The 13,255-nt window shown below is 40.7% G+C and overlaps 1 protein-coding gene across 1 annotated transcript in view; it reads left to right on the plus strand.

The window, feature by feature from the left end:
• The first annotated feature begins 349 nt into the window (after positions 1-349).
• The window catches only part of pgbd5 (piggyBac transposable element derived 5), a 28,058-nt gene continuing 15,152 nt past the window's right edge, over positions 350-13,255 (plus strand). Inside the window, exons 1-3 of the mRNA XM_044213822.1 lie at positions 350-1,436; positions 7,385-7,815; positions 12,358-12,492. Coding sequence (XP_044069757.1) covers positions 1,085-1,436; positions 7,385-7,815; positions 12,358-12,492 — 918 coding nt within the window. The 5' untranslated portion in view covers positions 350-1,084. The remainder of the gene's footprint in view (positions 1,437-7,384; positions 7,816-12,357; positions 12,493-13,255) is intronic.

Raw genomic sequence — 13,255 nt, forward strand, 5'->3', positions numbered from 1 at the left:
AGCAGACAAAACAATCTCACCACAAGGTCCATTCACTTGCTCTTCTGGAGCTTTTGATCGTATCACATGAATTTCATCAGTGGATTGAGTTTGTCCAATCGTCACGGAATTGTAGAAGTTCAATTGAAATTTTTCTAAGCATTTTAAGGACATCTCGCTCCTGTTGGCTTAAAAGTTGACTTTTAAAGTTCATTCTTGACCTTGGAAAATGTGGTTGACAAACCAATCTCATCAGAGGGTCTAAAAAAATAGACCTAAAATTGTAAACATTGGCAATGTCATGACAAATGAGCAAACTCCATCTGCTAAGGAAGATTTTGTGATACTGTAGGAAAAGCTATGGACCTTGTGGTGAAATTGTTTTGTTAAATATGGAAGATGTTTGTGATGATTCGGTATGCAAAAGTTATTGTGTAGGTAGTAAGGGTGTACACATGATAACATCCTGAAAAAAACATAGGCCTAATTATATTTTTTATGATTTTTGACCTCCGTGAGGTCAGGATCCATTACATTTATTTTGTTTGTCATGTTATCCTTTTCTGTGTCCAACATTTTATTCTAATGTCATATTACCATTAATCATCATACTTATTCACACATTTTAGCCCCAACAGCTCCCATCAGCCGCTCCTCTCTAGGTTTAGATAAGAAAATGCATCTTATTGGATGACAGAGCAGGGCTGTGGTGTCAGGTGATGCAGCGGCAGCCACTACTCTCTCTATTTTCTGAGGAGAAATCGCTGGTCTCTCAACCCGGATGCTGTGCCACTACTATCGAAAATTTTGCCTAGTGCGCAGCGCTGTAGACAGAGCAAGGGGGCGGAAATATTTCAGTACCCTTGAGGCGGACAGCTCTCCCCGGATCCACACGTTTCTGACTGCCGGGCTCCGGATCCGAGCCTGGAGGGCAGAGGGATCATAATTCATACAAGATAGGGGAGGGTGTAGCCGCCACATTAAAAGCAAACACCTCCCTGATCTTGCAAGATCGTGACCACTCACACGCCGCTGGTGGAAGGGTGAGAGAGGGAGAGCGAGACGGAGAAAGAGAAAGGGGGGAGCAGTATCACTACAGAGAGAGATGGCGGAGTGCGGGCGGAAGGCGCTGTCTCTCCTGGAAGCGGCCCGTTCCCGGTACGAGAGCCTACAGATATCCGACGACGTGTTCGGCGAGTCCGGGGACGACAGCAGCGACAATCCCTTCTACAGCACCTCCGGAGACTCCGACTCCGACAACTACATAGGCGAGGAGGAGCAGCCGAAGCACCACCATCAAAAACGGGGCGATAAGGAGAGCGGGCACAGCTGGGGAGCGGGAGGTGGCAGCAGCGGAGCCGGTCCCCCGGGCTCTCTGTCCCGTAGTCAGGCAGAGGAGGAGGGCTGGACGGAGACTCTGCAGGATGTCACCGTGCCGACGTACAAAGAGACATATGGTGAGACGTGATGCACGACAAGATGAATAAGGTCATTTGTGCAACGGGGAAGAAATTGGGTGGGTGTGAAGTGATTTGATGGAGACAGACAGAAGGAGTGCAGTCCACCTTCATGTTTGTCAGGTCAAGCAGGTCATTGGCTCTCAATCTGGTGCCAAGTCAGCATACAAAAGGCTATTGCTTTGGAACAAGTGGATGCTTGTTTCAATTGCGTTTGTGTGTGCGTGCATGCACCCTCCTTATGAGCGCGCTTGTGTAGTGAGAGAAGCATGACACTGCATCGTTAATTGCTGTATTAAGTTAATGGCAAACGCTTAGCCTTTGATACTTCACCCCTTGGTGCTGTGGTACACATGCTGTCCTGTGTGACTGTGTGTTCATGTTTCAGGGCAGTGCAGGGAGACATGCTGTTTAATTTCAGCATGTAGTCTCTCCTGGTTCTGCACACACACACACACACACACACACACACACACACAAATTACATAAAGCCCAGTGTATGTATGCAGGATACATGATGCACACATGCTGCCCTTTGTCCTCCTGCACCAAGTTAATTAACAGAACTGGTAACTGTATCAGCATGAGACACAAGCTCAAGGCACCCTGATTTTGGTTGCACACTTTCTCTTCGAATGTGTGTGTGTAAATGGGAGACTTGTGTGTGAGAATCGTGACAGTTAAACAGCACTGTGCACCCACACTGCTCTGTCTTTCTTTGTCTCAGTTTTCCCTGTCATAAATGCCCAAAAGCATCATCTCACAAATTGTTCTCATGCTGTTTAAAACCCACTGCTAGCCAACGTGTACCTACGGTCAGTATTGTCTCTTCAGAACATTTTTTTATCCATTTATCCATCACTGAGTACAGTATGCAGGGAGTGGGGGTTTGGGTTTATAATGCAGCACCTTCTGTCAGGCTTTGTTTGGATTTGTCCTCCTCTCCCATCTCTTCTGCCTCAGCTGAAGCAAAGGCGATGGGTGGAAATGCCATCTTGAATTCACTGTGACATGTTGCATGTTGCACTGTGGCACCCTTGGAGGTGAACCAGCATATGGCTGTAGCAGATATGGACCAAGCCTCAGTCTGCTGCTCACACACTGAAAACACACATGAAACACACACTGGAGCATAAAAGCACAAGCACAACATTGACTATAGGTAAAGTGCTGGGAAACCACTGGAAGTTAAGTGAACTGCATTTGTTGTATGCAAACAAGATTTGTTTTGCAAGATTTTCTAATGCCAACAGAAAAGTGTGTTTCTTGAATTCAAAATAAAAGACAAGATATGGTCTTGAGATAAAAGTTTTTAACTATTGTGTCTGTTACTGAGTTGTGTGGTGCCCAAATTGAAGGTGGTGGCACTTGTCTGTCTCAGAAAGCATGATTACTGAGCAGGACACCAAACAAAACCTGGAACAGATCTGTTTACTTCTGTCTCTGTACCAGATTTGATTTCCACTCAGCTCCGTTATCCAACTAACTTCAGTAATCCTGCTTTGTGAGACAGGGCCCAGATATGGAATGGAGCCTATTTCGCTTATCCAAAATAATCTGAACCAAACAGAGCTGAGACGGGATACCATAAGAGGTTCTTTGGTGAGAAAAAGGTTACAGGATGTTTTGTACTCTAATGTCATCCAGCGCTCTTCTGCTCTATTTGACTGTTTTTGCTCTTTTGATTCAAGCTAGGGAGGCAGCAGGTGTGTCTGTCTGCTTTGTGTAATCTGGTCTGGTTTGTAAAGATACAGTTAGTGATTGCTTGCACAAGCACAGCCAGTGTGGGTGTGGTCCCGCCATCCTGCATCAGGGTTGAGATGAGCTGCTTGACTGGATGGATGCAGGACTGCCAGGGACCATAATCACACTTCAGACCTCAACTAGCCAAGTGCGTACTCTGATTTAATCGGACTTAACAGCAAACATTGACTGCATCCTGAGCAGCAGCATATCTACATAAATATGTTTCTCCACCGATTTTAATGGCATGGGATGGGAAGCTGCTTAAGCTAGATGAGGTTTATACTAAGTCGGCCCATGGTGGAAATATCATCATATGATATTTTATCATGTGTCTGGATTTCTCTGTCTAGCTATCTGCCCACCTGCCTGTCTGTCTTCCTGTCCATTTCTCTGTCTGTTTATGTGTCTTACTGTCCAGCAGTGACAGTGCTGACACAGACACAGTGTTGATGTGACAGCTCCACTCCTTGGAGACTGTGCATCCTGAACATAAATCATCAGCCACCGTCAGAAAACATCGAGTCAACCTCATACAAACTCCTTCCAACTGGTTTGTGTTTGTGTTACAGTTACAGCGGCAACTCGTCCTTGGTTTTGAACAAGTAGCAGAAGTTTGAAACCACACTGAGTTTTTGGCTTGCATAAAAATGTGGTTAACCCAAGGTCAGGTTTATAGGTGCGTTATCTTCATCTCAGAGAGAGACTGTCGGACCAGGCCAAGGATTATGAAGCATATATCTACATCTCAGATTATATAACCACGTTATTGTGATGTTGAAGGGAATTAAAGAGCTATTTATTCATTTACTTTGCTGAGCTTGTATGATAGATTACTGGTACTCACCATATGTCAGTTTATTTGCCTGACCCTGTATTTCTGACTGACTGTCTTGTCTGCATGTTGCCTCTTACCATAGCAGAGCCCTTTTAAAAAAACGTACATGAAATTTGATTTGTTTGAGAAACAGAGATGCATGTCTGACTCATGAAGAAGAAAAACAAAACAATCAAGAAAACCAAAATAAGAGACACCCATTCAATCCAACATGGGACCTGGATATGCAGAGGCAAAAAGTATGAAATTATATAAATTATAAATAACATATAAAACAAACAAGATGTTATGCATGACACTGGAAATTAATATAACTTATTCTCATTTTGGTCTGTTGACTTTCAGTGGAACTGTATTGTAATGATACGAATGACTGAAGCCACAAAATCATATAAGTTAGATCCAGAATGCTGCATACATTTTCCAACAATACTACAGAAAGTCCAAAAATAAAGGAAACCAATTTTCATGATCAGATTTCCAGGTTTTCATTGTCTATAACAACATTCATATATCACTGGCAAAACATGTAGTACTACTGGAGGAATCAGAATAAATGAGCCACCTTGCCTTCCAGGCTTTTGAGACAAAGTTAGCCAACTTTAACACATCAAAATTAAACAGTCATTTAATCATCTGTACACCAGAATATTTCAGGGTTCTGTCGAGCTATTTAATGGAAAATGGACACTCTCTTAAATCTTCATAGCACTGCATATACAATCAAAAATAAAATTGGACTGATATGATCCAATCGGATGTGACTATTTCACATAATTCTGTTTTCAAAATAAATTATTACAAGCAAAGTACAACACATTATTAACAAAATGTGTTGTTAAAGTCTTTGTTTTACACATGTGAAGAGGTTTTTTTCTGATGCAGTGCATAGCAATAGAACACAGATCATTTTATATGTGATTTGGCCTACATTCTAAATATGATATACTGTATATTGATGGATGGAAAATTATTCTTATTAATATTGTGGTATTAATTTCAGCCCAGCCATAGCTGGAATTTGTCTGAAAAATAGTCAGAAATCTCACTCAAGCTTATGTGCTCTTTATGTAATTTCTGCTAAAACTGAGCTTTAAGCTTTTTTTGTCTACATGAAGGGTTTATCCCCCCCCCAACTACACAATAATCTCTCATTCTTAAAACCATGGCTATAAAAGCTCTAGCAGGCAGATGTTTGTCCCTCAATAGCAGAAATACTACAACAGCTGAGGATCATGAGGGATTATACTTCTGTCTGTATGTGCAACGTAGGCGGTGTAATGTGGGAAATTGATATTTCACAGCTTCCCTTGTAGATGAACATTAGCCAATAGTCTAAAACAAGACTTATGTAAATGTTTGATCCAGTTTTATCAGTGATGTAGGCTGGACTGAAGATCAGCTGGCAGGGATCTATAAAGAAAAATCTGTGGAGGTACTCAATGACACAGAAAAAATTCCATTATCCATAAAAATGATGAATTCCTCCTCAGGTTGTATTTTTGGCTTACTCCTGAGATAAGATGAGGTGAGTCATTTTGCCTCAGTGGACCTTCCAACTGAATGTCTGATGTTTTTATTGAGGAGTGGCTCACTCCGAGGAAGTCACGCTGGATTTTACAATCAGCTTTCAAGTCTAATGGAATGCAAATGCAAACTGCTGTCTTGGCCGCAAGCATCAGCTTTATGGGCATTGTTCCTCTTCCTGTCCTCCTCCACATGTTGCTTAAACAGTGTACCATTTAGGTTCAAGTCTTGTAGGACTACAGGTTATCTTTAACTCAACATTAAAAGACTGAAGCAAAAGTCCTTCATTATTTTGGTTGCAGACAACCACTCAGCACTAGAGAAAGAATAGAGAGAGTGAAAACCTTGTTCTGTGCTGTTCAGAGATAATGAGATCGTGCTGTTCAATTGAGCCTGAAGTTGTTCTGCTCGACGTCCAAATTCCCTCTCACGGATCCAACAACCTTTGAGAAAATCTCAAATTTACTAGAGCACACATCAAGCCAGTCACTGCATTGTGTATTGACTGTGTGACTTCAGTGCAACACCTAAAAGCTTACAAACAGAGAGCTTTTAAATGTGAGGTAAATGTCACTTTCCCCTCAGTAAACTAGTGATAGACAATATATGAAAAAGGGAAAATAGCTTCATAGGAAAGGAAAAAAACTCTTCCCCGTTATTTTGAGAGACGGGCAGGACAGTCCCGCACAGACAGTCACTATTATATTATACTGATATCATATGTGAAAGATATAAACTCACTGTTGAATAGCTACAAAAGACTGTATGTTATTATATGATAAATTAATAGGTTACTTGATAATGTTGGGTACGCCACAAGGTATAAGAGGTGTAAATACAACAGCAAAATCACAGGTTACCATAAGATTATTTTAATGTGATACTGGAAGTTACATGCAAGAATATGGTATTTTAACTAGTACCGTACTTTCAGCTCATTACTAAACTGTACCACATGCTCTAAGTCCAGACAGAGATATGATAGGAATATTATAGTAATATTATACAGGGCTCCAAATTAGTTTAGCTACTCCACAATCTTTCTATGTTACCCACAAGCAACTGCAGAATTACCCTCTGGGGTACAAGTACCCCTGGTTGGGAATCACTGGAGAAGTATAACACGTCTATTATGCATACTCTGTGTGTTTGCAAATCCACAGGTTTACAGTAGGTGCATGCATTTTTTGGTTAAAAAGGTAAATGTTGCTGTTTAAACAACATCATCTCATAAGCTGATGCTCTGTTGACAGTATGACATCAGACGCCTTTCATTCGTGGCTTCCTTCTGACTTGACTATCAGATCAGAACATGATTTTGACTCATTGTCTGCCATAACACTAAAGCAACAAGACAATGAAACCTTCCGCAAGCGTAAAAACGCCACGCTGTGACAAGTATCACAGTGTGGTGGCTGTCATGTTGTGTAAACTTTCTAACCGCTGCCCTGGGCTTGTGACATTCACACCAAATGCTGCTGTGGCTGATCCATGAAAAAGCACAACAACTATATGTGAGCGTAGTATGTTCTTCTGACGATTTAGTACAATTTAAGACTTAATTAATGGATGTTCTCTTTGTTACTGTTTCCTCTCTTCTTATGAGATGACAACATAGTTTGTGTACAGTTTGAATGCATCCCACATGTCTTACAGTGTCAAAAGATAAATCTTTTTTTTTTCAGCAAAGTCAATCAAATTGAAGGCCTGGTGCCAAAGTTTAAAAACTGGGATTAAGTGACAATTGTGTCTGTGAGTTGTGAGTTGGCCCATATGGACTCTGTCAATTTTCCTCTGTCATAATTTTCCACTGTTTTTTTCTCTTCCTGTCCTGATCCAGGCCCTGCTCAGAAGATGCCAGCCACCGCCACAGCCTTGGATTTCTTCCAGCTCTTTGTCCCAGACAATTGCATCCAAAACATGGTCATCCAGACTAACATGTATGCCAAGAAGTTCCAGGAGCGGTTCGGCTCAGACGAAGGCTGGCGTCCTGTCACAGCCCAGGAGATAAAGGCCTTCCTGGGCTTTGTCACCTCCACCAGTGTGCACCGCTGTGAGTCAGTGCTCAGCATCTGGAGCTCGGGCTTCTTCAGCAACCGGAGCATTGCCTTGAAGATGAGCCAGGCACGCTTTGAAAAGATCCTCAAGTACTTCCACATCGTCGCTTTCCGGCCATCGCAGGGAAGCAACCAAGGCCTGTACAAGATCCAGCCCTTCCTGGACTCACTGCAACAGTCGTTCAGCTGCACATTCAGACCTTCACAGACACAGGTGTGTGCACTCTACTCTGGGCCTGGGTCTCCCTAAAGCATCTTATAATATTTTTGGACAGCTAGGTGCTACATTCTTCATATACTGTCTTATTCTCTCTATGCCAAACTGGCATAGTAGCAGCAACATCAGGGGTGTTTATGTTTTAAACATTATACTTTTTATTAGCTGACACACAGAACTCTCTTGTCTTTCAGGGGTCAACAAGATTTAACAGCACAGCTGACATCAACCATTATACCTTTTATTATCTCTCATTAACTTCAGAGTATTCCAAGAAATGTGACAAGTATGAAACAACTTCTAGAGGTTTAGGGGTAGTAGTGGCCTAAAGGCCTTGTGCAAGGCCCTTAACCCCAAACTGCTCAAGTGGCCAGCAGATCAGACTGTGGTTGTACTGTGCAGCTTCCAGGTGTGGATGTGTGTAACTGTGTGAATGTGATCAGGGCGTTCCTGCAAAAGACAGGAAAGGTTAATCTTCAATTGTGGTTTATTGTAGACATTAGACAGGTGGCATGGCAGGGGAGGCTGGCACCAGTCAATGCTGGTTTTATATCTAAACAGAAAATATGTACCATGTATTATCACCATACAACAAATTTAATACATAGGGAGCAAATATCTGGCTACCCCTGTAACTGACAAGAATTAACGCAATGTACAGTCATTCTAACTAATTTATGTTAATAACTCAAGCATCAAGATACTGCAAATGTAAATGTACCAAGAGTAAAGAAACACATTTTCATTCAGACAAACAATTGTTGCCAGTAGAGAGCCTGGGGCTCTGCTGCAGGTAGTGCAAAAGGCTCACACCTGAACTCAATCCTCAATATAGGCTCTGATCAAACCAGGCTCCTCCAACTTCCTGCTCCTCCTCAGTCAGCTCCTTCTCCAGACCTGCACTTCACAACAATATGCAAAATTTTTTGAATTTTCTCGATTATCTGGTAAGCAGTCTAGCTACTGTTTTACTTTAAGGTACATTCATATACATGCACTTTTAATTCATTAGATAAGCTAGCTATTTGCTCATGAAGTTGGGCGAATCAACTAAATAGCTCCCACAAGGAGTCTCAGTTTGAAAAACATCTACACAGCAAGCATTTGGGTAAAGCACTCTTTCTTAACAGACTTCCCCCCCAGAGGACTTACTTCAACTTGTTTTCAGTTGCACTGTATGCATTAGATCTACATTTATGCAACTGGGGCAGTGGAGCGCCAGCCTTGCTACTCTATTTTGGGTGGGCTGGAGTTTATTCAACTCCAACTTTACTCTCTTCTCTAGATGAACAGCAGCACTGCAGATTTTAAAGGACCAATGAATAAACAACCTGATTGAAGTAGAATCTGTTAAATTAAATTAGCACTCCCATATTATTGTTATTCTCTTGTCCAACCTGATTACTGTATTGTCTGTATGTGATAGCAAAAAAGAAAACAATACAAAGAAATGTGCTTCCTGAGCAAAGAGAGACAGCAGCAATCACTCAACCTTGTTTACTTCAACCTGATGAAAATCAAACATGAAATGTGTCTAATTAATAAGAGTGTTGTGGCAATTCACAGAAGGAAAATAAATCTTAGCATGTCATTTGCTCCTGATTGTCCATATTCTCCCAAGTTAAATTTTTACTTCTTACTGACTCATGAAAATGGTTGCCATAAACGTTACACAAAAATAACATTTCACTTCAAAGTGTTTGGTTTGTTATTGGAGGACATAGCGTTGCTTCCATTTCATTTAAGGGCTTTTCTCATTCGGCTACATGTTCTTCCATAATAATAAAATCATATACATATTTAGAATCTGATTAGGAGGAGGGCACCAGGGGGGACTAATCATATTCCAGAGGGATCTGGTGCCACCCCTGCAGCCACTGCCGAGCTCTTAAAAATTAATTCATTTCTGGGAAGTAGTTGATTAAATTGCTTTTGGTCTTTCTGCAGAATGAGTGCTATAACATCATCTTCATTGTGAAAGATGATGTCAGTGCTGCAACGCATTTGAGACTACAGGCTCTTAACAGCAACCCCTTCCTCATATCACATCCACATTTCATTCGGCTCATGTAATTTTATTTTACCGACAAAATAGTTTAAATGTAAATGTTGATGAGTTAATTTCATTGTGAAGCAATAAAAGGTTTGGTGAACTATGGTTTCACATTAGTGCCCTCTATCCACTTAGATCTAAAAATGACTAAACTATGACAATGAGGGCAGACCGGCGTTCAGACAGCATGTGCGTGTGTGTCATTAGCAATGACAGGGTACATGTGTATCTAGGCCAGTTTGTTTTATGTTAGCTTTCTGTGCCAGGGGCAGAGAGTGGGCCCAGATAGTGAGAGTGGCACAGACTGAAACTGTTGCTCCACAGACAATGGAAAAGTCATCTACCCATCTAATGACTGACACAAAGGGAAGGAAAGTTTGAGTTTGAGTTCAATTAATGATTATTTTCATAATTGATAAATCTGTTTTGTATTTTCTCGATTATTAAATTAATAATTTGGTCCATAAAATGTCAGAAAATAGCAAAAAATGCCCATTACAATTTCCAAAAGCCTAAGTTGACATATTTAGTACCAATAATCCAAAACCCAACAATATTTAGTTTGATATTATAGAAGAAAACCAGCAAATATTCAAATTTGAGAGTCTGGGACAAAAAATGACTTTTGATTATCAAAATAGTGGCTGATTAATTTCTGCCGATCAACTAATCAATTAATCAACAAATTATTTCAGCTCTATTTTTAATTGTCAAGAAATGAACGAAGGACGTCTTTGTCCTCAAATTTTTGGTTTAAATACAGGATATTCCTCTACATGTGAGTCTGTGTGACCTGGATTTATCTGCCACTTAGCATTATTCAACATGATATGCGTGTCTGTGTGAATATGAGCATGTTATGTCAGCTCCTGCTGACAGCAATGCTTCACATTCTCTGTGTCAATCTGGCAGTTTTGCAGTCACTACGATGATGTGTTGACACTGCTTTGTATTGATTTGCAAGTGTAAAATCTTTGGGAGCATTTGTCGCAGTCCTCACAGAACATCCACTGCACAACCGCAAGTGAGTGGATAGATGGATTTTCTTCCTCTCTTTGTACAATACAGGATTAGTTAATCCATGCAAATGATTTACTTAAAGCATTCATCTGCAAATGTAACCACCTTGCTTTCAGCTGTTAGGATAAGGTGTAGAGAAATATCTGATCACCAACAAAGACGTGCTGCAGTAGCTACCGCTGTGCTAATGTGGCAGCTACAGGATGAGATATTTCTTAAAAGGCCATTGTGGTTTGGGTGATGTCATCCATCCAAAGGCTAGATAGCCTCATTAATTTTCCACTTGTATAATCCATAACTCCATATTTTAAATAAATGACTTGTTGCTATCAGTCCTAGAGCAGGAGAGAGCTGTTGGTAACTACTCACTTCAGCTTTAGTCAAATCATGACACCAGAGGAAGGGAGAGAAATTTTAAATGCAAATATTATCTGCATGGTTGAAAGCATCTCTGGGAAATATTTAGCCAGGTTTTAGGTGTATAATGTCCAAGAAAGGGCTAAAAAATATTTGGTTTTGTGTGTGTGTTCTGTTAATGCCTCTGTTTGTGTGTGTTTGGATTTGTGAATGTGTGCCAGTTTTTAAAACTTCCTTTAATGCCCATTGGGAAATTCATCCTCAGTATCTGATCTGCAACCCTTTTTGATGTCTCCACTGACCTCAGCAGCAAGTGGCTGCTGTGACTCCTCTGGAAACAACAGTCCAAAACATGAAGGTGGAGAATCATACAATCGTGTAGATAGCTTGAAACTGTGTGTCTCTATTATATTTTTATGTATTAGTTTTCCATCATATTTAGATTTTAGTCAATTTGCACCATGCTTAACAGACAGCAGACACTGTTTTTTGATAACTTCTTTGTCACAAACTGAATTTACTGCATGAGGCAAAATTCACACTGAAGTTGAAAAAAGTCTAATGGAACCTCTTTTTCTCTATTTTAGTGGTGCCTTGTCTATTTTTTTAGATGCATTTTTTATTTTGTCTGTTTTTTGCACAGAACATAAAAGTACTTTTTTTACTTTGTTCATTTTGCTTTTTAGTGTTTATGGAAAGAAAGATGCAGACAGAAAGAAAGAAATTCTGAAGGGGATAACATATGAATGCAAAAAGACAAAGCAACAACTGTGAAACTGACAAGGGAGAAGACATTTTTCTAAAGGGGTTTTGCAGACAGCAGCACAGTTGAGAGCGTGTTACAGAGTTTTTTCTCTCTACAGTATCACACTCAAACACATACAAGACTTGTGAGGATCTTCAATTGGCTGCCTTCTCTCTCTAACCCTTAGCTGTAATGTTACATCATACACAACCTCACTCTTATCCTTCACACGAAAATGCTTCTTTTGTCCTTTTGTTAAGGCCAGCTATTTTTCCAGGAACATGTCTTGTACTTCACTTGTGACATGGTTATATAAAAATCCGCTAAGACAAACTCACATGTACAGTAACGTTTGTGTTTCCAGGTTCTTCATGAGCCCTTGATAGACGAGGATCCAGTGTTCATCACCACCTGTACGGAAAGAGAGCTGAGGAAGAGGAAGAAGAGGAAGTTCAGCCTCTGGGTTCGACAGTGCACCTCCACCGGATTCATCTGTCAGGTAGCAGCACACAATACTCAGTGTGTGTGTGTGTGTGTGTGTGTGTGTGTGTGTGTGTGTGTGTGTGTGTGTGTGTGAGCGAGAGAGAGAGAGAAGTAGGAATGAGAAGAAGCAAGAGAGACAGTACAAGTTTGTTTCTTTGCTTTGAGGGTATTTTAATTTGCTGCTTTCAAACTTCATGGCAGGAATCTAATATTTTACATCAAAAATGCAAGAAAAAGTCTTCAGTCTGCCTGAAGTCAAAAAAGCTTATCGTGAAACTTTGATCTTCACCAAATTTCAAATCTCATTATCAGGTTGTCGATGTTGCCTCATTTTGCATTCAGCCAATTACTTGTCAGCACTACAAAGAATAGAATCACTTTTCATGAATTCATCTTGAACATTTGCGGGCTTTACATGTAGAAACCCCAATGTTTGAGTTAAAAAAATTATCAAACTCTTGAAATGAGAAATACCTTCTGGACAAATATATTGGTTGTCAGATTTGTCTTTTGATGTTGTGTTTGAGTGCAATAGCCAGTGGCTCAGGATTAGATCTGTGTTGTCACATCTCAGGCAGGCATAGCTGCTCTGCTCACTAACAGCCTTGTCCTTACTGCAACCTTCCACTCCTACATAGTTTGCTTATATAACACCACCATTTAACTGGGGCCCAGCAGTGCAGGAGGACTGACAGACCTGTCCAACTCTGACCATTACAGAAGACAGAGGAGAAAACATTAGGAAGGGTTGCAGTTTTATTTTGTATTGTTAAATTGGT

Source organism: Siniperca chuatsi, linkage group LG11 (assembly GCF_020085105.1).
Source record: "Siniperca chuatsi isolate FFG_IHB_CAS linkage group LG11, ASM2008510v1, whole genome shotgun sequence".
Classification (NCBI taxonomy): Eukaryota; Metazoa; Chordata; class Actinopteri; order Centrarchiformes; family Sinipercidae; genus Siniperca; species Siniperca chuatsi.